The sequence below is a fragment of the Copadichromis virginalis genome, linkage group LG7 (genome assembly GCF_057382275.1).
Source record: "Copadichromis virginalis isolate Kocher_CV1m ecotype Utaka linkage group LG7, C_Virginalis_male_GT1.1, whole genome shotgun sequence".
Taxonomy (NCBI): domain Eukaryota; kingdom Metazoa; phylum Chordata; class Actinopteri; order Cichliformes; family Cichlidae; genus Copadichromis; species Copadichromis virginalis.
In genome coordinates, this window is record NC_140624.1 from 54,488,715 (window position 1) to 54,514,365 (window position 25,651).

General features: G+C 39.0%; 1 protein-coding gene across 2 annotated transcripts; it reads right to left on the bottom strand.

Annotated features, from left to right (window-relative positions):
• Positions 1–19,733: 19,733 nt before the first annotated feature.
• Positions 19,734–23,373, bottom strand: LOC146706168 (uncharacterized). Of its 2 annotated transcripts, XM_085464230.1 has the most exons (5): positions 23,223–23,373; positions 22,797–22,888; positions 22,224–22,418; positions 22,059–22,135; positions 19,734–21,802 (listed from the first exon to the last, which is right to left on the bottom strand). In XM_085464230.1, exons 1-5 carry the CDS (start codon positions 23,371–23,373, stop codon positions 21,163–21,165), a joined length of 1,155 nt encoding a protein of 384 aa, XP_085320356.1. In that variant the 3' UTR covers positions 19,734–21,162. The 2 variants fall into 2 exon arrangements, with proteins under 2 accessions (XP_085320356.1, XP_085320358.1); XM_085464232.1 differs by lacking the exon at positions 22,797–22,888 and having other exon boundaries at positions 19,736–21,802; positions 23,223–23,326.
• Between the last annotated feature and the right edge of the window lie 2,278 nt (positions 23,374–25,651).

The following is a 25,651-nucleotide window of genomic DNA, read 5'->3' on the forward strand; positions in this document are numbered from 1 at the left end:
GTCTCTCACAGTTGAAGTGTACCTCTGGTGCAAATTACTGACCTCTGTCATCATTTTAAGTGGGGGAACTTGCACAATCGGTGGCTGACTAAATACTTTTTTGCCCCACTGTATTTGATAGACTGAGTGTAAACACACACACAAAAAAAAAAATTATGTGCTGGAATGTGCAGAAAATAGGTTTAAATGTTAAACAAATTTCTTCCAGTCAGTGAATGTTGCATATAATTACATTTTTGCTTGATGCATAAAGTTAAAAGATTAAAACTAATAAAACAAGTTTTAAAAAGGGACTTTTCCATTTGATTACATTTTGTATGATGGATTATGCAGAAAAAGTAGAATTGGGCTGAGAGATCTATCGCTTTATCACCTATTCAGGTTGTAAATCGTGTTTTTAAAAAGTAACTAAGCAACTACGTAATTAATTACTTTTGAAAATAAGTAATCAGTAAAGTAACGGGATTACTTTTTGGGGGAAGTAATCAGTAATTAGTTACTGATTACTTTTTTCAAGTAACTTGACCAACACTGGTAGTGACCCTCTCTACTTTTAAGATTATAGGCTTAAAACTTGCTTTGTGATAAAGCTTGCAGTTAGGGCTGGATCAGGTGACCCTGAATTGTCTCTTAGTTATGCTGCAATAGGACTAGGCCGCTGGAGAACTTTCCATGATCCACTCTCATCTTTTCACTCTGCATGTGCTTATATAGTCCTACTACATTTCATTAAATTGTGTCTTCTTGTTTTGTCCAGTCTCCCTATGCTCCTGATTTTCTTTTTTTCTTTCCCCTCATTCCCTCCAACCAGTTCCAGATGGCTGCCTCTCCCTGAGCCTAGTTCTGCTGGAGGTTTCTTCCTGTTAACAGGAAGTTTTTCCTTCCCACTGACGCCAAGTGCTTCCCCAAAGGCAATTGTCTGATTGTTGGGGTTTTCTCTCTAATATTGAGAGACCTGTAGTTTGACTATTGTGAATTGGTTTAGCATAAACAAAACTGAATTGAACTGGATTCAGCCGAGTAAAAAGGGAGCCCCTTCGCAAAATGGAAACATCTGACTTTAAGCTCAGCATTTCTCACTAATCCATTCATCATCATGCTTCATAATATACCCCTTAGATCTTCCCGTTTAAAGCTTCAGAGCTCTAATGCAATTGAAATGAACTGCAGAATCAAGAATGAACTAAGAAACAAAACAATGTAGTAACTTGGGATATTAGATCTTGCTGATGCAGTCTTTACGTACTTTCCATATCTCTATTACCTGTTCCTCTGACAATGTCTCTGGCTGAAGCAGAACTTGCTTCATACGATACCCCTGAGCCGTGTGATGATTGCTAAAGCTAAAGTTTTCCCAGTGTCTAATGGAATGATAACCTGCTGACTTAATTGCAGCTCTACTGAGAAACTTTTTTTCCCAAACAAAAGTTCTCACATAAAATAATGATGCTTTAAGCATGCCTGCATTAGTGCAAGCAATGTTCAAATATTGCTGTGTCATGATTGCGTCATTTTCGTCCTCTTAACCTGCTCTTATCAGTTTTTCATTGTGTCCTGAACCGTTTGACCTGTAATAAAGATGACAATTGTCACAGTGCATAGCTGTCATTTTTAAATGCGTATGGGTGCATGTGGGGTAGTACAAGCACAACCGAAATGTGTATTAGAACATCACAGCTTCTTTGTTGTGTGGTTGCTCGCATACTCTCTAGACCTTTCACCAAGTTTGGCAAATCTAGGAAAATAAAATAATATGACAAAGAACACCCAGAGTTCTATACATTGGAATGGATGGGGAGACTGGGGCAACTTTCCTCTGCCAAAAGTCCAGCAACTTCCTCCTCAGTTACCAGATGTTTATGAACTGTTGTCTAAAGAAGAGGGAATGCTACAGAGTGGAAAACATTTTTGAAATGTGTTGCTGCGATCAAATTAAAACATTTTCAGTTTAAACATTTTATATGGGGGTTTTTTTGTATATAAAATATGGGCCCAGAGATTTGCAAATCATTGCAATCTGTTTTTTTTCTTTAGATTTTACATGTCATTTCAGCTTTTTCAGAATTGGGCTTGTGCATTTTCTGCATGATTCTTAAATGTCTTGATGCATGCTCAATCATCCAGGTAAGTAAATCCCAAAATGTCGATTCTGTTCATTTGGACGTAGCGTTTTCAGAAAGCACTACGTCCAGATGAACAACCTTTTGGGACTTGATTTGTGTTGCTGTTGTAAAATGTGGGTATCTCAATTCAAATTAATTCAATTTTATTTACATGTTGCCAAATCTCAACAGCAGTCACCTCAGTGCACTTGATATTGTAAGGTGAAGGCCCTACAAAAATAGAGCCAACATTCAGATGACACCCTGTGAGCAAGCACTTGGCAACAGGGAGAGAGAAGTCTCCCTTTAAAGCTGAAGAAACATGTGACATAACCAGGTTCACTGAGGGGCAGCTATCAACTGGCTGTGGGTGAGGGGAGAAGTTGAACTAGTTGAACTCATCGAGTGCAAATCTTGTTTTTATGTGTGTATAATCTCATGGAAATTGAAACAGTTGTAACATGAAACCACTTTAGGTTTTTGCTTTCATTTTGGTGTTACTTAGTAGAAAGTTATGAAAGGTATTAATTTTCCAACGATGTTTTAACTATGTGCTTGAATTCTTGATTTACTGAGAGACTTACTTCCTGGTGCATTTTCAGAATATTGGCAAGACTTGTGGATAACTGGAATACCGTAAAACGACTATGCACAGTACAGCTGGAATGTTGGTGTGCAGCAAAGGACTTAAAAACACGTCCCTATTGTCAAAATGATCTGACATATTAAAATGAATCATTAAAATTGAAAAAAACAAAACAAAAACGAGACGTTCATGCTGTTGTTTACTGCCACTCTGGGCTGAAAGAGGTGTGACAAATGGAATTTTCTGAGTTATGATTGAGTGTGACAATAAAACAGAGGATTATAATCAGGCGCACGCAACACATAGTTACTCAGTGGTTTTGGCGCAGCAATATTCCATTTGAAGAACTTGTTGTACACTTAAGGAATGAAAACATGTTTACTAATAGCCTCTCATGATGATGCAACAGAACTATCACATTGCACGGGCAACTGAGGTGACATATGCCAACTAAAAGTCATATTGAATGGTGATATGAAGACAATGAGGCATTGTGTAAGATTTTTTGAAGACGGGTGTTTAACCTGTCTGAGCATCCACCAATGCATTTAGCTGCTGGAATAACCCCAAACAAACCTGTTCCCCAAGAATGCAATATGATTTTATCTGAAGGTAAATAGCTCTGTAAGAAAGATGTTTGTTTGGATAGAAGTTGATTTGAAAGTGATATGAACATCAGGCTAAATGCTCTTTTCTTCTGATCTTCTTTAACAAACAGTTTAGTTTAGCTGAAGTGCAAAGTGAAGCTTGTTATCCACCTCAACCTTTTTTCTCTCTCAGAGGTTTTGCTTACTCCTTAGAAGTCTTGTCAAGACATAGTTAAAACTACAGGAGGTTTATTACTTCACCACACAGTGGAGCTGTGGCTCAACATTTCATGTTACTTTTCCTGCACTACAACAGTCATTCAACATTAAGTAACCAGCGGAATATAGCATATAATATTTAATACATATACATATACAAATAGATGGATGGATCTATCTTTTTCTGATCTTATAATTAACATTTTTTTTCTTTCATTTCTGCCTGTAGTTTCTTCCTCATTATCAACACATGACAGACACCAATGTTTAGGAAAAATTCAATTTTCCTCTAGAGTACCATTTCATAACATCAGACCTTACTATATCTACAGTTGCACTTTTTACACTCATGAGCCTTGCATTTGTTCTGCTGTCACATCCTTTATAAAACTGCTGTCTGCTCTGCTGCTTCCTCCCAGTCACGCTAGTCAGCAGGAATGTGAATTCAAATTTCAGAGGCAAACGGTGAGATTGACACTAGATATGTTTGGTGAACTGCTGCAAAGGTCATGCCAAAGAGGGAGTCCAAATGTCAAACACCCGTCTCTGAAGTTTAAGCCTTTGTAAGATCTGATGCATTGATATTCTTCTCCGGGCTTCAAAAATGTCATTACTGATATTTTCATGCAGAATATGCTTTTTTTTTCCAGCAATGGTAATTGAGCGCTGATAGACATCACTGGTTCAACAACTTAACATGAGCATGTGCATGTGTGTATACACATATCTGTGAAACAGCTGTAGGAGTATTATTTTGAATAAATAGCTCTAACCTTTATTGTCCTTGGCTTTCTTTCAAACTAAAAATTCTCACAATGGTAACCACCTGAGACATTACAAGGTTTATATAACAATCCCACTATCTCTGTGTTAGTGAATCTCATGGGAATGTTCTTTCCACCAACCACACCAATAAAGTAATTCTTCAAGCTTTTCATTTGAACAGATATCAGTCTTTTTCTATTTTTGGTAATCTGTCTCTAAGGGCTTGCCTAATTGGGGTAATGATACAGTCGCATCCATAAGAAACAGATGACTAAACACACATGTAAAGGTGCTGACCATCATAACTCATTTTTAAACCATCTGTTATGATGATGTCATTCTAGCTAGGGGCCAGATGGACCAAATCTTAAATCTCACCTTTTTTTTTCTTTTTTTTTTTCGAACAACAGGTGTAAACAACAAAGTAACTCACAACACGACCCAAGGCCCGTGACCAGTGGGGAAAAAAGGAAAGAAAGAAAAAAAATGCTTCTTGGCATACTCACATTTCTCTCTTGTGAACACCAGTGTTGGTCAAGTTACTTGAAAAAAGTAATCAGTAACTAATTACTGATTACTTCCCCAAAATGTAATCCCATTACTTTACTGATTACTTATTTTCAAAAGTAATTAGTTACTTAGTTATTTTTTTTAAAAATGATTTACAACCTGAATAGGTAATAAAACAATAGATCTTTCAGCCCAATTCTATTTTTTCTGCATAATCCATCATATAAAATGTAATCAAATGAAAAAGTCTCTTTTTGAAACTAGTTTTATTAGTTTTAATCTCTTAACTTTATGCATCAAGCAAAAATTTTATTATATGCAACATTCTCTGACTGGAAGAAATTTGTTTAACATTTAAACCTATTTTCTGCATATTCCAGCATATAAAATAAAATACTTTTTTGTGTTTACACTCACTCTTTCAAATAAATGCATGTAAAACACAGTAGAAAATAAATAAAATCAAAGACTCAGCGGTCCTGTTGCTCTATTTTCACCTGTATAGCAGGAGTAGGGCAGGCGGAGGTTTGCCCTGGTGCAGGTGTGCCGCAGCGGTCAGTGGAAGGATCCTGGAGTTTCACATTCCCGTGGCAGTGTACTGTCAGTGCTTGCTGGAAGTTTAGGGGTTTTTTTGCTGTACAAAGAAGTTTTCTTCCCACGCACAACGGACACTAATGTTGTTGTCACTTTTTATGGAATCAAACGTAAAGTAAGGTCAGTACTTCCACGCTTTATACGCTGCACGCTCATACTCTCTCCTGCACTCGATATATGATCCATTGTTGATCTGCACACAGCTGTTGCCACGAACGTCACACTCGCTTACATCATTGTCATGAGACACTCGCAAAAAAATCACGGTTTTAGTAACGCAGTAACGCAGCGTGCTTACGGGAAAGTAACAGTAATCTAATTACCTTTTTTGCAATAATAATCCCTTACTTTACTTGTTACTTGAAAAAAGTAATTGGATTACGCGTTACTGCCCATCTCTGGTGAACACAATTTTTTCCCCCATGTTTTTCTTTCTTTCTTAGGTTAAAACGTAATGTTCATTTTATTTCTCTATAAGCCTTCTGGGCTTGGAAACGATACGTCCACTCGCTGTTTTGGGTGGGGAACCTGGAAACTCAGTGGGAGTGACATTTTTACTTTCCATGTCCATCTCACATTGTCCCTGTGTTTTATCACACCGAGACAATAAAAGACAAGCAATGTTTTGCTGTGTCACGTTTTCATTGTCTCTTGACCACCTTAGAAACCTTCTGTTCCTCCTAAACATCTGTCCATTAGGCACCTGAACAACATAAGATCTTGGATGTTCAGATAAACCTGTCACCTGAGCTGGATTCCATACACCGTGTTGCCACATTCTGACAGTGTCACCAAAATGCAGTTGCTGAAGTACTCTGGTTCCTTGGTTAAAGTATTCTCTCTGTTTCTGTTGTCTTGTTTCCAACAACTGCTGCACTGTCTTAGTGACCATTTGGGGTTTCAATCTTTGTGATGTTGTTGGAAGTCTTGTCCCTAAGTCACATTAGCAGCTGGGCTGGTGACGCTCCAATGGCCTCCGACGGTGTACTCGGATTCATTAACGACAGATAAGGGTCTTTCCTCTCGGCTTTTTCCTTTTTTAACAAGAGTTTCGCTGTTTGTACTCCTCTCTCTGCCATCATGTTTGACTGTGCATTGTGGGGGCTAGTTGTGTTGTGACAAAACTTCCACTCTTTTGTCTTGGAATTTACGGGAGCTGAACTGTGGTCCGTTTCAGGAATTCTGTGTCTGACAAATTGTGGCTTAAGATGAGTGATGACTGTTGCACTTCTTGTGTCTGACTTCAGCCACTCAGCCTCAATGAACTTGGAATAGTAATCCACTAAGAGGAGGTATTCCTGCTGGTCAAAGGTGAATAGGTGCACACCTATCTTCTGGTAGGCTCTTAAATTTTTGAAATCACCTCCATTTTTTCCATTCTGTCTAGTTCTACTTTGAGCTTTTCTCTCAAAGTGACAGGGATTTTTCTAGGTGTATGAACTTTTGGTGCCACAGACGTTAATTTGAATGGTGTGTTCTCACTCCAGGCAACCTATGCCCTCAAACACATCAGCAAATTCTTTGAAGATGTCCATTTCCTCACTTTTATTCAGTGCCATCACTCTCTTGATGAATCCCATTTCTTCACATTTGAATCTCCAGAATTGGCTTGGTTTCTGATTTTACGACAATGAACTCCAAAACAAAACTTTTCTTTTTGTATTTCACTCCCTATGTGCACTTTCCTTTAACTACTATTTTGTCTCCGGTGTATGTTGACAACCTGACATTTGTGGGTTTAAGTATTTGCTTATTTTCTATTCTTCGTAGTAGACTGTAGGGTAACCACATTGGCTTGTGCACCAGTATCAAGTTTGAATTTGACAGGTTTGTGGCCCACTTTTATTTCTACAGTCCATTCATTTGCCTGTGTCTGTGTTTTTACATTTACAGACCCAATGAACAGACTTGTCTGCTGATCCGTGGCTTCATCGGCGACAGTGTGCACTTTTCTCGATCTACACATTCTGCCGAAGTGATTCATTTTCCCACAGTTCTTGCACTGTTTGCCATAAGCAGGGCATTGGCGTGATGCATGCTTAGTCCCACATCGTTTGCAATTAAACATGCTTGCTTGGTCTTTGTCGTTCAGTTTCATCTTACTTTGTCTTTTTTGCATGTCTGCTTATGCTTCACTGCATCTACGTGTTTACTTTCTTGAGCAAAGACTTGAACATTGGGATCCTCCTCATGCATTTGCTTGATTTGAGCTTTAGTGGTTTCAGCTGCAATGCAAAGCTGAGTTACTTTTTCGAGAGTAATATCATCTTCTCTTAACAGCCTTTCTCTCATTGCGTCCAATGTAATTCCACACATTACTCGATCTCTGATGAGGGATTCTTGCAATTGTCCAAATTCACATGACTTGGCCCTTGGAGCTTTAGCTCCATGATGTGCTGGCTAATTGGCATATCCCCTTGCACACATGTGAAAAACTTGTATCTTTCATAAGTTATGTTCTTCTTTGGGTTACAGTATTCCTCAGATTTCTCCATTATTTTCGTTAGCTTATGCTCATCACTGTTTTCCGCAAACGTGAAGGTATTGTACACTTCAACTGCCTCCTCTCCAGCAATGTGAAGAAATAGTGAAGACTGTACCTTGGGTGGCTTGCTAGCACCTCCTGTAGCCGCGAGATACAGCTCGAACCTTTGCCGAAACCGTCTCCAATTTTCCGAGAGGTTCCCCTGCAGCAAATCAAGTCCAGCTGGCGGCTTAAGCCCTTCCATGTTTGCGACACTCTTGTATAGCCTTATTAGTTCACTACTGACACCATGTTATGATATCGCTTCAGGGAGCAGGCATGACACCGTCTTTTAGGTTTTTCCATCACTTTTTATTATGCGCACAACACCACCCTCCTGTTCACACATATCATGACCCAATGTAGAGAGTTGATGTGACAGAAAAGGATGCTAATGATAGGGTGAGATGGAGACAGATGATCTGCTGTGGCAACCCTAAAAGACCAAGAAGAAGAGGAATTCGGGAAGTCTCATTGAGATCAAATTTCTCTTAGAAGGGAGACCTGACCAAGGTAGCACCCATACAAATTCAAGATATCTCTTAAAAACAGCAACAACATCTACTTTACTGTGCTGCTCACTTCAGCAATGAATAAAAGCATGTTTTAATTTACATATTTAAAGTGGATAGTAATAAAAACTAGTTTTCCCCAGATTTGTTAGAACACTAGACACATCAAAAGGCAAGAGGATCATATCTGGTAACCATTAGTACTGGAACAGAAAAGGTTACTAAAGTGAATTGGATCTGCTATCACTTTATAAAGAATTATATACCAGTGCTGTTCTGGAAGTGGTCAGTCGTGGCAAGCCCACAAAGTCATAAAGAATGCAATGGTGAGGCAGAGGCTTTGCATTTGTAATAAAACACAGGGATGCATGGTACATCTCTATGAATCAAGACACCATAAAACTGAGGAGGTGGTGTACATATACAGCATATCACCATAATCAATCACAGGCTGACGGTTAGAAAAAAAAGGCCACACAGGCCTCGTTCTTTTATACACAGGTATTATGATAAGTGTAGCTGTTTCTAAGCTGTTGGGCATGTGAAAAGCTTTTTATGCCACTGAAAAATGAAAAATTCCTTCCAAGGATTTTCACAAACTCAGGAAAATGGAAGTCTTGTCTTATAACTTAAAAAAGCCTTTTTTTTTTCCCAGACCGTGCATGGTATTTTTGTATGTGTGCTTCTGTTAGGCCATTTTTTCTGTATGGTTAAAATTATAACGTTACCTATTACTTTGCTCTGCTTTTGACAGCCCCTGACCTTGTTTTATTGTTTTTTCATGTGGACCGAGATATTTCTCAAAAAAGAAAGTAGATAATCACTTTGTTGCGATCTTTAATAGCTGTTTTCTGTAGTGTGACTGACTGGTAACAGTCCATACTCACAGTCATCATTTACTGGATAGAAAATCCACTCTGTCTTATTGGAGGCAGACTAATAAAGTTATAAGAGGAGAAAAAAGAGGCCGTACCAACCTTTAAAATGCACCAATGAGGAAGAGAGCTTGTATAGCCTGCCAAAAAGTAAATTTTTGTAATATCCTCTTCCACTGTACAAGAGTACTAAAACTTAATTTTTGTGTGCAAATAACTGGCATCTTAATAACAAAAAAGTACTGATGTATCTGATGGATCATAGGATTCTGTTACTTCAAACAGTTCTACTCTGTAAACCTGAAATCTGTGTGTAACAGCTGTTGTGTTAGAAGAAGAACACAGTACGCTTATTTATTTCATTCAGTGATAATGAAGTCACAACTGTTGTGCCATGTGGCTAGATGTGCATGTTATTGTTACTTAAAAGGAACATGTATTGGCTTTGCTGCACTGTGACAGGACATTACTGAGTTTAACTGTAAAATCCTGGTCGTATCTGGCCTTGTCAAGTGGCCTGATCTTTTTGATATGTTAAAATCAAGCAAACATATATCAAACCCACAAACAAACATGCTTTACACCCTATAAAATGACTAATGAATTATGCTATATTATAGCTGTAGCATGAGGTTTATGCTTCTAATTACAACAAAAAAACAGACACTCTCTTTAACACACTACACTTTATTAAATGAGATACCTGTGTACAATTTACAAATACAAACCATTTTGTAACATGTTGGCATATGGACCAAAAGGGTTTGCTATTGTGCCTAAGAGTGTAAACTGAAAGTGAAAAATAATCTCTGGGTGTTCATGTTCCTTAAGAGTGGAGAAAATGTTTCATTTAATTAAAGCCTTGACTGTACCCAGCAATGACATGACAGAGGTCTGGATGTTAGTCATTCTTAGATCTAAAAATAATAGTTTAAACAAAATACAGCTGCATTTTAAAAAATCAGTGAATGAGAACTTGCATTCCCAATTGATTCTAGAGTTTTTATATAATGTGCTCACTGTGTGATGAGAAAGGGTAAATGTCACTTATTTTGAATCCAGGTTTTAAGAACATTAAGATTATATATTATCATAATGTTAATATGATTATTATTAACATCAGAAAGACTCTAATAAGATGAATCATCATCCGTCTTCTGGATTTTTATACCCCTGCATTGTCTTAGTTGTTGAACCCTGGGTTTGAGCATGAATGGTTAATGCATGCTATAATGTGATGGTGGTCCATAGGTACTAGCGGAGCTTTGCAGATCAATACTTTCATGATGTAGCTATGTGCTTTCACCAGGGGGGAACCACACAACCACACAATCACTCCTTCAGTTTAGCCCCTACCGTGGAGAAGACAGAAGTCATAACATACATCCTGGATTATCCATCATATCTGTACTCTGTGTTAGCCCTATAATGGATGGGTCAAGAGTTTTACTGCCTCTTGCCCACTGTCACCTGGAATAGGCTTTACCCTGGCTGGATACACATTTAAGAAAATAAATAGATGGATGGATGATGTCTGTTTCTTAATTCCAGATACTTGGTAAAGTATCTTTGTTTCAGACTTATTGTAAATTTAGATGGCATGTCTATTTCATGAATACCAACAACATATGCAAAGCTCTGAAATAATTATTGTATTTGTATTAATTGTATTAATATGGTTATACTTTTTAGTATTAAATTCAGTTAGTACAATAGCTAGTAACTGTTCAGCCTACCCTGGAATCTGGAACAATATACCCCTGACAAAATACAAGTTGAGCCACAAGCCAAATTTTATTGGGACTCCATGTCACACTGACATGGAGTCAGTGTGTCATTTAATTGGGCACAAATGGCTGGTCTTATTGTTCCTGTCCTGTATTTAATCTCTAGGTTACTAATTGCAAAATGTTCTACCTATCAGTGAACCTATAAAAGCATAATCCCATGCAGACTTAGTAAAGGAATGCTCATGGATACTGGAAGAGTCAAAGCAGAATACCACAGTTAATATTACCACATAGTCTTTTAAAGGAACTTTCTGTTGCTTTCCTTATTCACACAAGGGATCATACAGCAGGGAGCTCAGGGCATCCAGATTTTTAAACTCTTGATGCCGTTCTTGATACAAGCCTATAGGGATTTGTGCCTCCTTCCAGGATCAAACCAAATCTTTGTGTTCTGTAATTATTATTCATAGTTTATTAATTAGGTAACAGCTTGTATCGAGTTGCTAACATGTGTAGGCAAGTAGTGACAGTTTCGCAATGTACACAAATAATAAATTTTACAATGCCGTAAGTGTGCTTATGTGTGTGTATTTGTGTGTGCAAAGGGAAAAAGCTACATCTAGCTCAGCAACCCTACAAAAGTGACAGAGTTCCAGGGAAAAGAAACTGCAGCAAAAAAGGGTGTGTAAAAACGCTTGATTTGAAGGTTTCTTCCACCTTAGATGGAAATAAACAAGGGACTTTTCAAGTATTGCTTCATGTCAGACTGCCTTTTGCTTTTGGTTTTTATTTTTTTCCAGTGAGCTGATACATTTGCTTTGTCACACACAGCATGAAGGAAATAGTTTTGTGCTTCAAGCAGAAATGAAAGACCTATGTGCAGTCAAATGAATAAGAAAAACAATGGCTATAATTTTGCGAGAAACAATATATGTGACAAGATGACACTGGGGTAAATACTGTCATGGACACTGATCAAAGGCTTAAATTTTAACAACAACAAAAAAATGTGGTTAGTTATGGTGATACATAAAAGGCCAAGGGCAGAGCAAAATTTCCACAGCGACATAACTATAGAACGAAATTCACACGGGCATCTTTATTGGTTATGCTATTAGAAACTTTGAACTTTCTTTCTCTTCCCTCTGCTCCTCTTGCACTTCTCTTTGTAGATAGTATTCAATTATTAGCTGGCATATCAGCTCACCCACCACTACACCCAAGAAAAGGTCACACATGGGCACGAAGAAACTGGATGAATGGCATTCTAATATATTACACACATTAAGCTTTAACATATATGTTTAAAGCAGCACTTTGCCGATTTGACTCAACATTTATGTCTGTGCATAATACTGTATCTACTTATAGCAGACAGAGTTTCTGAAATGTGATTGGCTTATTAGATACATTAGATTACATTAGATTAAATCTTTTTCACGCACACACAAATTTTTACACATACAAATCCTGATTTACAAGTACAAAATATTTATGACCACATTTTGAGCCCATATAAATAATTCAAGTAGAGCTCGAGTAAGTTGTTTGATGGGGTGTTTCCTTCACGTGGCATGATAGCATAACATGGTCTTCACTTGACGACAGTCAGGTTCATAGTATACTGAATGTGGACAGTTGATGTGGTGGAGATTACGTTATGTTCATTTGGATCACTGATTCATTTCTTTGAGCATCACCTAAATGCTATAGCTTTATTTAGTTACACTGGTGATGATTTGTGTTAATAGATTTATATAATAGAAAAAGTAAGCATAGCTTTAAAGTAAATGATAAAAGGTACAAAACATAATATTCATGTACAAAATAACAAAATTATATGATTATATTTCAGGTTTCTGGGGCAGTGCCACCCCTTGCTCCTCCTCTGGGTACATCCCTGCTCAGAGACAATAAAATGGAGGAGAATGAAAATAGAGAAGTGGATCTGTGTTCATTAAAAAAAAATGAATTTCTTGAAGTTTCCTTATCTGTCTATCTTTTATGGCTTGTACCTTTCTTGCACTTCCTTTACACCAACCACCTGCAGGTTTGTTTTGATGTTCAGACCCTGCTTGCTCTAACTTCATTTGGTTTACTTGCGGCACTGCCTTGTTTCTTTCAATTACCCTTTGTTGGTACTACATAAGACCCCGAAGGGTGTAATCTGACTAATAATGTTTATCACCATTCTGAACAGTGTTAGGAGATTAATGAGGTTCCTTCTCTCTAATTCTAAATATTGCATATTTAGCGTGCAAATATGAAAGCTTATAGAGCAGTGTCTGACACCAAATCATGGGACTCCACCTATTTAATAACAGGCCTGAAAGGGCATATGTGTTTCTGTTTAAATCAAGGATTTTTTACCCTTTGAAAAGGGGGGGAAAAAAAAACAACAACCATGGGGCTCCCACACAAACGCAAAGCAGGAGATGAAGCATAGCTGAATATGTTTCCAAACCAACCTCATTCTAAGCCAAAGACTAGAAAATATGGTGAAGCATATCTTCCCTTTGGTTTCACCTGCACAAGTGCCAAGGTAGGTCTCCCCTGCAGAATTGGTTTTCCCTTTGTCGGGAGCAGCGCTGGGCTGTTCAAATCATGGACAAACAGCATTCCACATTCTTGATTTTTAGTTCACAAACACTTGTTGTAATGACTAACTACTGACATTTTGGAGATGTTAGCTCTTTATACAGTAAAGTTACAGCGGGATACAAATTATATCAGGCTGATCCTGCCACGATTTGTTCCCCCTGTCTAAATCACGGACAAACAGTATCCCACAGTTGTTTATGTTTTTAAACCCATTTTGCACAGAGAGGCTTTTTTTTTTTTTTTTAATGTATTGACAGCAATGTTGAATATTATTACACAGGAAAAAAAACAACTACACGTAAAATAATTACACTGTGACGCCTCTGCCTTTCTAAATGGAGGGACAGTAACTGCGTGTGTATATGTAAGCGTGTAAAACCTGAAGATAGAGACAAGATACTGTTAATCTGACTATCTGCCATTCTGCAATTCCTCTCATGTGAGCAATAACGTGGCGCACAGCTGACGTGAAAAAGGGCACATACCTTTGAGTTGCAAGACGAACTCTGTATTCCTCGTCCACACGTAAACGCAAAAAATGAGTTTTAAAAAATCTCAGTTTTCGGTGATTCAAAACGCTGTTTATGTGTGGACGAAACAGCTGCGTTTTCAAAAAATACCTGTGTAGGTGTGGATGTAGCATAAAAGAGTTAGTAGTGTGTGTGTGTGTGTGTGGGGGGGGGGTGCGCAGCATTTTTCATGTAAAACAAAGGGGGCCCCAGCAAAAAAAAGTTTGGGAACCACTGAACTAAGCATTGGTGATTCTATAGCCTGTTGTGCCTCCCTTACTACTTTCACCATTGTGCTAGCATTTAGTTAGCTTGTTTGGAAACAGCTTTTATTAGTCAACTTGAAAAAAAAAACCCCCCATAGTGTTCTGTTAGCTGATTTCCCTGAAATCCCTTCCCTATTCATGTGCTATAAAACAATAGCTAAAACATTACTCCAGAAACTTCAGAGACCATCTTTACTTTGGTAACAATACCTAGTTAGACCTAGCTAGGGTTGCCAACTCACTGAAAAATAAATAAGGGACACCTCGTGGCCAGGGCCGGGCGACCCAATTGTCTTCACCCTTCCCAGTGTGGTGAATTTTCTAGCTCTTTTTTTGTGTGTGAAATTATTTTTTTAACCATTTGACTTGAATTTGATTTAAGTAGATGTGTATTCTTTGTGATATGAACACATGTGAAACAAATGATCATTTAGCCATTTATTTTTAGCTCAAAATGACAACATTAACACAATAAAACAGGTCTCCTTCTTAAACAGAAGCCTGTCATGCTTAACTTTTGAGAATATAAGTAAATCTTTCTTTAAAAGAACTCTGTCCTGCTTAACTTAAAATAATAGAAAACAATAGAAAGAAAAATATTCTTGTAACAGTGCACATTTAGTGCATTTAGTACAATTGGCTTCAGTTGAGGTATTATTTCAGCTTTTCTAATGCTAATCAGCTGCTCCTGTTTGTAAACCCACTTGCTCCCATGATTACGCATCTTAACTCATCATCATTATTCATCTATGTATTACTTTTATGTATTAGTCATCTATTTGTTGTAATCATCTATTCTTGCAGTTGTTTATTACACAAAATAAATTATATTATCACACTTCTGGCCACATAGCGCTGATATTCACTGCACATGCCCATATTAACTTTTTCCAGCCAGGTGTTTTCCTTTTCCCATTCTTCCCTTTCTCTGAGGGGAACAAACATTGCTGCTCTAATGCTGGGCTTACACTGTGCGGTTTTAGGCCCATTTTGAGCCGATTTTGGCCTTCATCGTGCATCGTGTAGTATACGTGGGGTAACGAGAAGTGATTAACACCTCACGACCAGCTCCCGATCATCAATCGCTCGTGAGGGTCTCACCACAGCCGCTCACACTGCTCGCGCGCAAACACGTAAACGTTGGTGTAAAAGATGGAGCAGCACGGCTGTGCAGCGTGTGATCTGGACACAAGCGATGGAGGCACAACTTGTAGAACTTTGGAAAGCTCATCCGAGCCTTTTCGATGTGGCATCACAAAATTATCACGACCACAACAACCGTGAAAATAGTTGGATTTACATTGCTGCTCAGTCACAGCTGCCCGATCAATGTTTTTCATTAGCAATTTAGCAAAGTTGATGGTGGTGGTGTGTGTGTCTGTGTGAGTGTAAGATGGAGAGAGAGAGCGCGACAGATTTTCTGTTATAACCTTCATTTTATGGAGGCACAGTGTGCGCACTCAGGTCGCATCAGAGCATCGGGCGGTATAGTGTGAGACCTGCATCGTGACCTACCAACTGCGAGTCAATCGTGCAGTTTGAGCAGGAGCTGAATAACGTGACTGAAAAAAATTGCACAGTGTCTGCCCAGCTTTAGGTTTACTGTCGTCCGAGACTTGCACCGCAGTGTCTGCGTTTGTTTCCCTGTTGGCCATGCTTCTTGTTGTGGTCATTTGTTGTCTTCCGGTATTTTCTCCATAAGCGACCTTTCCTCGACCAATGAGATGAGTGGTAATCTGAATTGTCATACTCGTAAGTGTGCTGTCAGCTCATTGGTCACAAAGCAGGAGAGGGGCTGGGAATTATGTTTTCAAACAAAGCGTTAATTCCATAAACATTTATAGACTACTTTTGATTCTCACTGTATTACGGGACAAAGTGCGTCCCTTATTAGCTCAATACGGGACGTGTACTTTTGTTTCGAAATACGGGACGATTCCGTATTTTAAGGGACGGTTGGCAACCCTAGACCTAGCTGACTTCTTTTAGCCTGCTAGCGACACTAACAAATCAACTGGTGGTGTCTTGATTCGGACTCCCAGCTATGGCTAGCCGACCTGGACACACTAGTTATTCAAGTGTATCTCTTCAATACTTAAGGCACTATTTTCAGCATTTAGCTATTAATTGTTATATTTAATCATCTTTTCTTTGTTCTACTATCACTCGTCCACACGTAAACGCAAAAAATGAGTTTTAAAAAATCTCAGTTTTCGGTGATTCGAAACGCCGTTTACGTGTGTACAAAACAGCTGCGTTTTCAAAAATACCTGTGTAGGTGCGGACGTAGCGTAAAAGAGTTAGTAGTTTATTTTCTTACTACCTGCAGATTACTTGTATTTGCTTAATTGTTTACTAAATGTTTGAGGTGTGAAATAAACCGCAATTGAGCAAAATATGGGTGTGTGTGGTTGGAGGATGTGTTAGTGCGTGCGTGTGTGTGTGTGTGTGTGTGTGCGCGCGCGCGAAGGGGGGGGGGGGGGTGAACATTTTTCTGTAAAACAAAGGGGGGCCCAGCGAAAATAGTTTGGGAACCACTGCTGTAGGGTATGCTTAGGAGAACTTGAAAGTTAAAGGTTACTTCCCAAAACAAAAGAGCTTGGAATTTCTGTTTTCTTTTACAATCTCCTCTTGGTTATAGCAGCAGTCAGCTGTTATTGCACACACTTAAGCATTTATACATATCTTATCTGCTTAAGCACAGTCAATAACAACATGATTAAAAGGTAAAACGACAGCACATGTTAACACATACATAACTTGGCAGTCATGTTCCTGGGTGGCTCTGTCAGTTGGCCTGACAGTCCAGTACTGAAATACTTTAACAACCACAGGAAAGAATATAACACATCTCTGACACGTAATAACTTTGCTAATGCCTTAATTCCAGGCAAAAATTCAACTTGTCACATATTTATAACAGCAGAAAAAATAAAGACATTCCTAGCAACGTGGCTGTAAGATGTAAGATAGGATGTTTGCTAACATGGTTGTAGATTTGGTTTGTCCCTCCATGGTCTAAAATCTGGTTCTTTGGATTTTTTTCTCAGACTAACTAAAAGGCTATCCACTACTATAAAAGTATGAACAGGAGCCAGAGCCTAGCACAGGACAAGAGGCGGGTTACACCCTGGACAGGTTGTCTTTGGATAAAGACATTCACACATTCCAAACCGTTTGTTTTTTTATGCTGGCGCTTGTTTTGTTATGTTATCATTCTATGACTGATAGTGTTCCATTGCATGTTTTCCGAGCCAGATGCACTTTAACCGCATTGGCAATGTTTGGAATCAGCAAATGCCCAAAGAAAAACTTTTAAATACCACCAGAAAGCCCAGAAAGATAGTGCTCAGCAGTGTTGGTCAAGTTACTTGAAAAAAGTAATCAGATTACAGTAACACGTCACAAATAACGCGTTACTGCCCATCTCTGGTGCTCAGACCACTTTAAAATTACAAGAAGCTCTGGCTCCTTAGACATAGTAAATGGTAAATGGCCTGTATTTATATAGCGCTTTACTAGTCCCTAAGGACCCCAAAGCACTTTACATATCCAGTCATCCACCCATTCACACACACATTCGCACACTGGTGATGGCAAGCTACATTGTAACCACAGCCACCCTGGGGCGCACTGACAGAGGCAAGCGCATCAAATCCGATTTTTTTGACCCTATGCGACCCATATCCGATCATGGTATGACAGTGTGAACGGCACAAATCCGATATTTTCAAATCCGATCTGGGTCACTTTCGTATGTGGTACTGAATCCGATACATATCCGATGTTTTAGAAAGCGACTGCAGTTTGAACGGTCAGATCGCATTAAATCCGTCTTTTACGTCACTGACACAAGACAGACGCCAATTATCAGTGCCAGAGAAGCGCCAGAGAAGACATCGCGAACGCTTCTCTGGCCATCCCGTGTAGATATCAGTGAAACTGTTGGGAGGACAATGTTGGAGAAACGTGAACATTTTATTTGTACTGTATAATCTGCAGATTCTGACAGAAATCTGCAACTATCCTTTGAAGCACCGCTCCTCTCTAAAACAGCAATAAGGATCATTATTAGGTTATTTACATTATTATGTAAATAACAAAATAACTTAAAGCAAAAATTGGGAAATGTAAAGTCCGAACTCTTTATATTAAGGGCCATCTATCAAACAATACTGTTTGCTCTGGGTCTAAACAGAGCGCGTTGTGTGTGAAGTCTTCTTTTGCGCATGCGGGCCGCTTTGAGCGTTCACACTAGAGCGCGTTTGCTGTCGCATTTTATTTGTATCGTGAACGAGCAGACAAAAAAATCGGATTTGATCAAAAAATCGGAATTGAGCATTAAGTCCTGCAGTGTGAACATAGCCTAAGTTACTCAAAGGCTCTTTTCTTTTAAACTCAGTCATTGTGAACTACAGTGCTGGGTCCAGATTACTACCTTAAGATGATGCAAAATAAAGGAATTTGGTATACAGCATCTATACAGGTATCTGCAATCAGATCAGGCTATTCACTTCAAGAACTGCACCCTTGCAGTTTAAAGCACAGCATTCCTTTTACAAGCGAGACTAAAGTGTACTGAGCGTTCAGTACTTGCAGTTTCAGTAGTCCTTTTAGGATGAAGGGTCTCTGTGACACAAATTAAATAGACTACTTGCACTAGGGCATGTGACGTATTTCCGTTTCCAAATAGTACCGCTTGTGCGTTTCCGGTTCGTTTGCTTATCTATCGGTAGCTATGCTAATGTCGCTTCAGAATGAGTATAAAAAGGAAAGTATTTAAAACAGAACATTTTCAAAAACAGGAGAAGAAATACTCCGAGCATTGCTGTGTCCCACTTTGTTCAGCTTCAGCCAAATTTAATGGCATACTAAGTTTTCATGCCTTTCCGACCCATTCCGACTTGAGAAGACAATGGCCGGTAAACATACGCCGGGATCATTTCACGATCACCTCTCACACCAGGGTCTGCTGCAGACACTTTGCCAGTGATCAACTCATAGAGCCAACAACCCTCGATGGTCAAAGGAGGCTTATTAAAGGTGCTGTACCAACACTTTTTGAGTGGAATGGCTATAAAGTTGAACCACCGCGGCGTAGTGTTTGGGAGAGAACGGAGCGACGCCCTGAACTAGTTCCTCCTGACGATCAAGAAGAGCAAAGTCTTACAAGAGATCATGACTACTGCTCAGTCCCTGAGCCGTCTGCATTGGACATATCTGCATCAGCTGCAGAAGACCTGTCCAAAGATGTGGAGACTCTGAGGAAGGAAATACAGGAGTTACGTGTCCAGCGAGAATTTGGGTTACAGCGTTTTGCTGGCTCCGACACTGACATCTGATTCTATACCAGGTACACCTAAGTTCTATTCAAGCTAACTGTTTAAAATATACCAAGGTCACCATCAGTTAAATTTCGAAAGTTTTTCCAGTCTTAATGAAAACAAAATAGATATTTACTTTTCATCTCTAATCTGTATGCTGGTTCGGTTAGTGACAAGGAACTATTCAAACAATCAGGCATTGCTGAGAAGTTGACTGAAGACATGGCAGTGATGGTAGATAAGGGCTTCCTAATCACTGATTGTTGTAAATGCAAAGTGTACTGCCCACCTTTTCTATCTAAGCAGAAGCAGATGCCAGCATACCAGGTTAAGGAGACGCAGGCCATAGCCAGACTCAGGGTACATGTGGAGCGAGTCATTAGGAGGATCAAACAGAACAAACTTTTTGATAGCATCATTACCATGTCACATGTTTATAATATCAACCAACTGTTTGCAGTGGCATGTATGCTGTCAAATTACCAGAACACAGCATTAGTTAAAAAATGGGTTAAGTGAGACAAGATGGATTTTTCCCAAGACACCAGTGCCAGTAACTTATGGAAAATGACCTGCAGCTGAGGCCACTACAGTTGCATTTCTTCCTTCTCAGCTGACAATACTTGATTACAGAACTGGTACTTGAGTGCTGATAGTTGAGTTTCAGTTATTGATAATTCAAATTCATTGCAAATGTTTAATGTTAATAATACTGTTTAATTATATTACTATATTACTATTCAGATTCAACAAAACTGTTTATCAAAATTATAAAGTAAATCACTAAATCGTTTTAAAATCATAAGTGACATTGAGCTTTTGGAACATCAAAAATACCATTTGTCATTTTCTACAGTTCAGTTGTGTTATTGTCTAAATGTATATCAGTATGCTAGGCATGGAGTTTTAAATACTTACCATGTAAATAAGTTCTGCACAAATTCAACGTTTTAATGTGTGTTTTTAAAAATTAAATTGATGCCATTGCTTAAATAACAGTTTATTGATGTCACATAAAGGTAACATGTAACAACAAAAGAATTCATGAAATATATTGAAAATAAAACATCAGTTATTTTGTTCCAGCCAGCCTGAAGGATCTGTTTTTCTTTTTGCTATGTTTTCACTGTTCATTTTTTCAAACAAAGGTATCTTGGCATATATATGTAAAAAAAGAAATAGTCTGCCTTTTCTCTGATTGCATTGTGCACATCTGTATCCATGTATATTCTTTGCACTAGGTAGTCCTCTTGTGCCCACACAACAAAGTCACACCACTGCATCCCACTGATGAGCAGTTGTCCTTGCACTTGCCAGTAATATGCGTGGCTCTTTTTTAGTTTAGGGGTACCACATTCCATCTGCACATATTTGCAGTCAATAAAGTTTTGTACATTGGGACATTTGAATTCGACGAAGCCAAACTGGGGGTATTCATTGGGGTCAAAAACAACACCATCAGGAGATGCAGCAAGCAATGGGGTGAATGACCAGACCACAGGGTGAGTAGTTAACATTCATTAGCCTACTATACTCTGCTGCTATTGCAGGCTCCATCTCAGTTCCTCTCCTCATGTCTGCTGTCTGCCTTGTTCCCTTCAATATACGCTCTGCTAGTGACTCGGCCGAGCTCTGGCCTCTGACGTGACACACCTCCCGAAACCTACAGGCAGTCACTCTGGGCCTGCGGAGCTGATGCCACTCAGACGAAGAGCTTTGCTCACGTGTAGCTTCCTCTATTTTGTGAGCCATTTCCAGAGTTACAGACAAGCTTTTCAGATGCAGAAGCTCTTCTTCTGAGCACACAAACACACAATCTGATGGCAAGATGTCATACCCCTCCAGAGGCAAGTGCGGTGTTGGTGGTGCATCGCGGTGTAGTGTGATGTACCGGGTTGTCAAAACCGGCTGCTGATATGACAGAACACTGCCCTCCTGCACCAGCCCAAAGGCACTTTCCACAAGGGGCTTGTCAGGTCTCATGTTCATTGTGGTCACAAGTGGCCTGTCCTCAATATTAAATTTTGCATATGCCTCCGTTATTCTGAACAAGCAGGGATCTGGTAACGGACCCACCATGCCTCTGTAGAAGCCACTCCTAAAGAAAACATCAATGACAATAATGTAAGGAAGAAGGTTGTTATACTGAACAACAACTAAACTAAAAACTAAAAGGTGTAAAACAGTGGTGCATAAGTTAGAGACTGGGATGTATATGTACATGACTGAGTTAGCCGTCTTCAGAAAGTGTAATGTTGTATGTAAATTAATACCTATTCTGACACATGTATGTATGAAAAAAATAGCAACATACATTTGTAACACGTGAAACCAAATTTTACAAATCTAATTACCGTACTCCAGTCTGGGCCATCCTATTTGGTACCGGCTTAGTGAAGATCATGGAGTTGATGGGTCCTGGCTTCACACCCTAACAGAAGACACATTTACTATGGATGGTGTTGCTGTTCATATGTAAACATGGACTAATTCAAAAACTTTAACCTCATTTAAATTACCACTGTCCGTGGCTTGTGCCATTGCTGTTCAGATTCCGTGCAGCTATGCACAGGGGGGACAACCGGCACTCTGAGTTGTGAGTAGTGTGCTGTTTGGAAGAGCAGTGCCACTGTGTGATTGCACATAACAGCGCCTGCCACACAGGAGCGCTGGCTATGTGTCAGTATCACCGGCGATGAATCCAGAAGCTTAATCTAAGAAGAAAGAACGAAAATTAAAAATGTAACATCTTCATGGAAGAGCCGAACAGGAACATAGTTCAGTGTTATGGTTACGCACCCTCCTGAATGCTTAGTGTTTCCTTCTCTCTCTATTAAAACAACTTAACCATGCTTGATAACTGTAATAACTTAGATTGTGTATATTTGCAGTATTAACTTGTTGTCAAATGTTTCTGATCACCCAAACACACGTTGATTTAACTATCTGACTAGTCAAATTAGGAGTGATAAAGCAGGGAGACAAGGAAAACATTCAAGTTGATGGGCCTTTAGGAATGAACTTAACTAATGCTTAAATGAACTGAACCCCACTGAACGGGGATTAACAACTTTACACAGCTTCCTGCCTACACTTAGTCTGTGTGGTGCCTCACTCTTCCTCATTGACCTGTAGCACAGGGCTCTCACACCGACCTCCCCTGACAACCTGTCTTTATTGGACACTGAATAAAGATACAAGTACCATTAGCATTATTTCTGTATTACTCATTTCAGCATGTCTTAAACATATATATTTTACACTTAGCAAGAGTAGCATTAGGTAGTTAACTACCTCCATAGTTAGCCAACTACCTAACGCCATTATAACAGTGTCTAACTACAAAAGTGACATTAGTTAAGAAAACCTCAACTATAGTTTAGGACGACATAAAACACCGTTTAAGAAAACATGTAATGTAGAGAACTGACATCAAATGAAGGACATAGCGGAGTAACGTAGTGTTTGCATTTGACGTTAGCTAGCGTTTCTTTGTCGGTTAATTTACGTTTTCTTACCTTCGTAGTTGTGTATATATGATGCAGCATATAACTTAAATCCTTTATCTAATTTGCTGGCGGGGGTAGTCGTCACTCTGCAAATCCGATGAACATCGGTGATGTTCAATTTTGGGAGCTCTTGTAGGCAGCGAGTGTAGAACGTCGCCATGGTTTACCCGCACCGGAAGCACTGGGGCAGGACTACATAGAACGCGGAAGTGTTAGTGCAAGTAGTCCATTGGAGGGTTTAAAAAAAGATTTAGAAAAGCAACTTTTTTTTTCTACCTTGGAGGGGGTAAGAACTTCTGTGATGGCGCGCTTATGTGGGTGCATTCACACCTTAATCGTATGAGGGTTGGCGATATCTAATTATAAGAGCTTTGTTTTCACAGCTCCAATGTGTATTAGAGTAGGACAGCCTCGTTATAAAGGCACTGAAGAAGTGAGCATGAGTGAACTGTGGGAGCCTTTGTAATGTGGCTTCTTTTGACAGAAGATACTGGGATTGAGAGCTGATTTGCTCACTATCCTTTCAATTACAGACCACATAGTTTCGAGTTAAGGGGTAAGTGTCCTCTCCTTCTGTGCGCATCTCTTTTAAACTTTCCATTCTTCCGTCCACTGCTTTCTGTGGGGCTTCCAGTGCTGCCTCTAATTATCATTCATCTCACAAACACATCATTGTAGTAAATACTGCACTTCAGATAACTGCCAGTTTACCTTTTGCTGATATTTAGTGCCTGTCAAGCCATCAATAATAATGACTGCCTGTTATGCTGATGGAAGTTAAAAGAAGGCTTAGTCTTGTGGAAATATTCATTGAATGACCGGTATTTCATGACAAGGATGCAAATTAAATCTGTCTTGAATAAGCGAGATTTTTATTAACGATAATAAAGTTTTCCTTCTTTTCCTATAACTTCTTCTCGTTTCTTGTGAATATATAAATATACAACAGCTGCAAAATCAACAATGTTACTTTACATATCTTTTCTTCTAACCATTTTAAACACTTAATCGGAAGCTTAAGAAACATTTTTTCACCTTACAGACCACCAGGGGAAAATTAGCCAGTGACAGCTGCAACACCAAAAAACAAACATAACATATGTTGCTTGGGACAATACAATACTGTAGGTGTCCTTATCCTTATGCAGAGTGAAACTTTTAAAGCTCCAGTACAATGACCTTTTTTCCTCCTAATTAGGTGAAAAAGTAAAGACTAATCTAATAATGAGTCTGAACGCAGTGAAGTTATCAAACTTGTTCTGAAAAATCCTTAGTCATAAACTGAAGCAGCTGATATAAAGAAAAAAAAATTCCTGCATCCAGTTCCATGATTGTTGCACTAGGTAGCCTCTTAAGAAATGCACCAGGAGGCTTGGAAAACTTTTGGGTAATGGATCAGTTTCTATTACTGGAAATACCGGTTTTTGATTTGGTCACAAACTGTCTGAATAAGTTCAGATGCGTAGTTGAAGCCAGTTGCCAGTTGCAAGGGAAGCAACTGATTGGGGAAACAGACAAGAGTCAAATAGGGCTCAAAAACTTTAAACTATACGAGTGGTCTTTTTGTAGAGATGTTTAGAGAGAACAGAGTTCCCCTGAAGCGAACCTTATGACAACAATTAAAGCCACTGAATGAAAACGAAGAGGAGTTATCGTTGTGGGAGTGATAGTAGAACAAAGAAAAGATGATTAAATATAACACTTAATAGTTAAATGCTGAAAATAGTGCCTTAAGTATTGAAGAGATACATTTGAATAACTAGTGTGTCCAGGTCGGCTAGCCATAGCTGGGAGTCCGAATCAAGACACCACCAGTTGATTTGTTAGTCGCTAGCAGGCTAAAAGAAGTCAGCTAGGTCTAACTAGGTATTGTTACCAAAGTAAAGATGGTCTCTGAAGTTTCTGGAGTAATGTTTTAGCTATTGTTTTATAGCACATGAATAGGGAAGGGATTTCAGGGAAATCAGCTAACAGAACACTATGGGTTTGTTTTTTTTCAAGTTGACTAATGAAAGCTGTTTCCAAACAAGCTAACTAAATGCTAACACAATGGTGAAAGTAGTAAGGGAGGCACAACAGGCTATAGAATCACCAATGCTTAGTTCAGTGGTTCCCAAACTTTTTTTTGCTGGGGCCCCCTTTGTTTTACATGAAAAATGCTGCACCCCCCCCCCCCCCCCCCCCCACACACACACACACACACTCGCACATCCTCCAACCACACACACCCATATTCTGCTCCATTGCGGTTTATTTCTCACCTCAAACATTTAGTAAACAATTAAGCAAATACAAGTAATCTGCAGGTAGTAAGAAAATAAACTACTAACTCTTTTATGCTACGTCCACACCTGCACGGGTATTTTTGAAAACGCAGCTGTTTCGTCCACACATAAACAGCGTTTTGAATCACCAAAAACTGAGATTTTTTAAAACTC

What these genes read in the sequence shown, in the direction of transcription:
- LOC146706168 (XM_085464230.1), bottom strand. Translation starts at nt 23,373, where the DNA reads ATGGCGACGTTCTACACTCGCTGCCTACAAGAGCTCCCAAAATTGAAC. An exon ending in GGCACAAGCCACGGACAGTG is followed by an intron (nt 22,136 to 22,223) that starts GTAATTTAAATG and finishes GTCTTCTGTTAG; the next exon opens with GGTGTGAAGCCAGGACCCAT. An exon ending in ATGGCCCAGACTGGAGTACG is followed by an intron (nt 21,803 to 22,058) that starts GTAATTAGATTT and finishes TGTTTTCTTTAG; the next exon opens with GAGTGGCTTCTACAGAGGCA.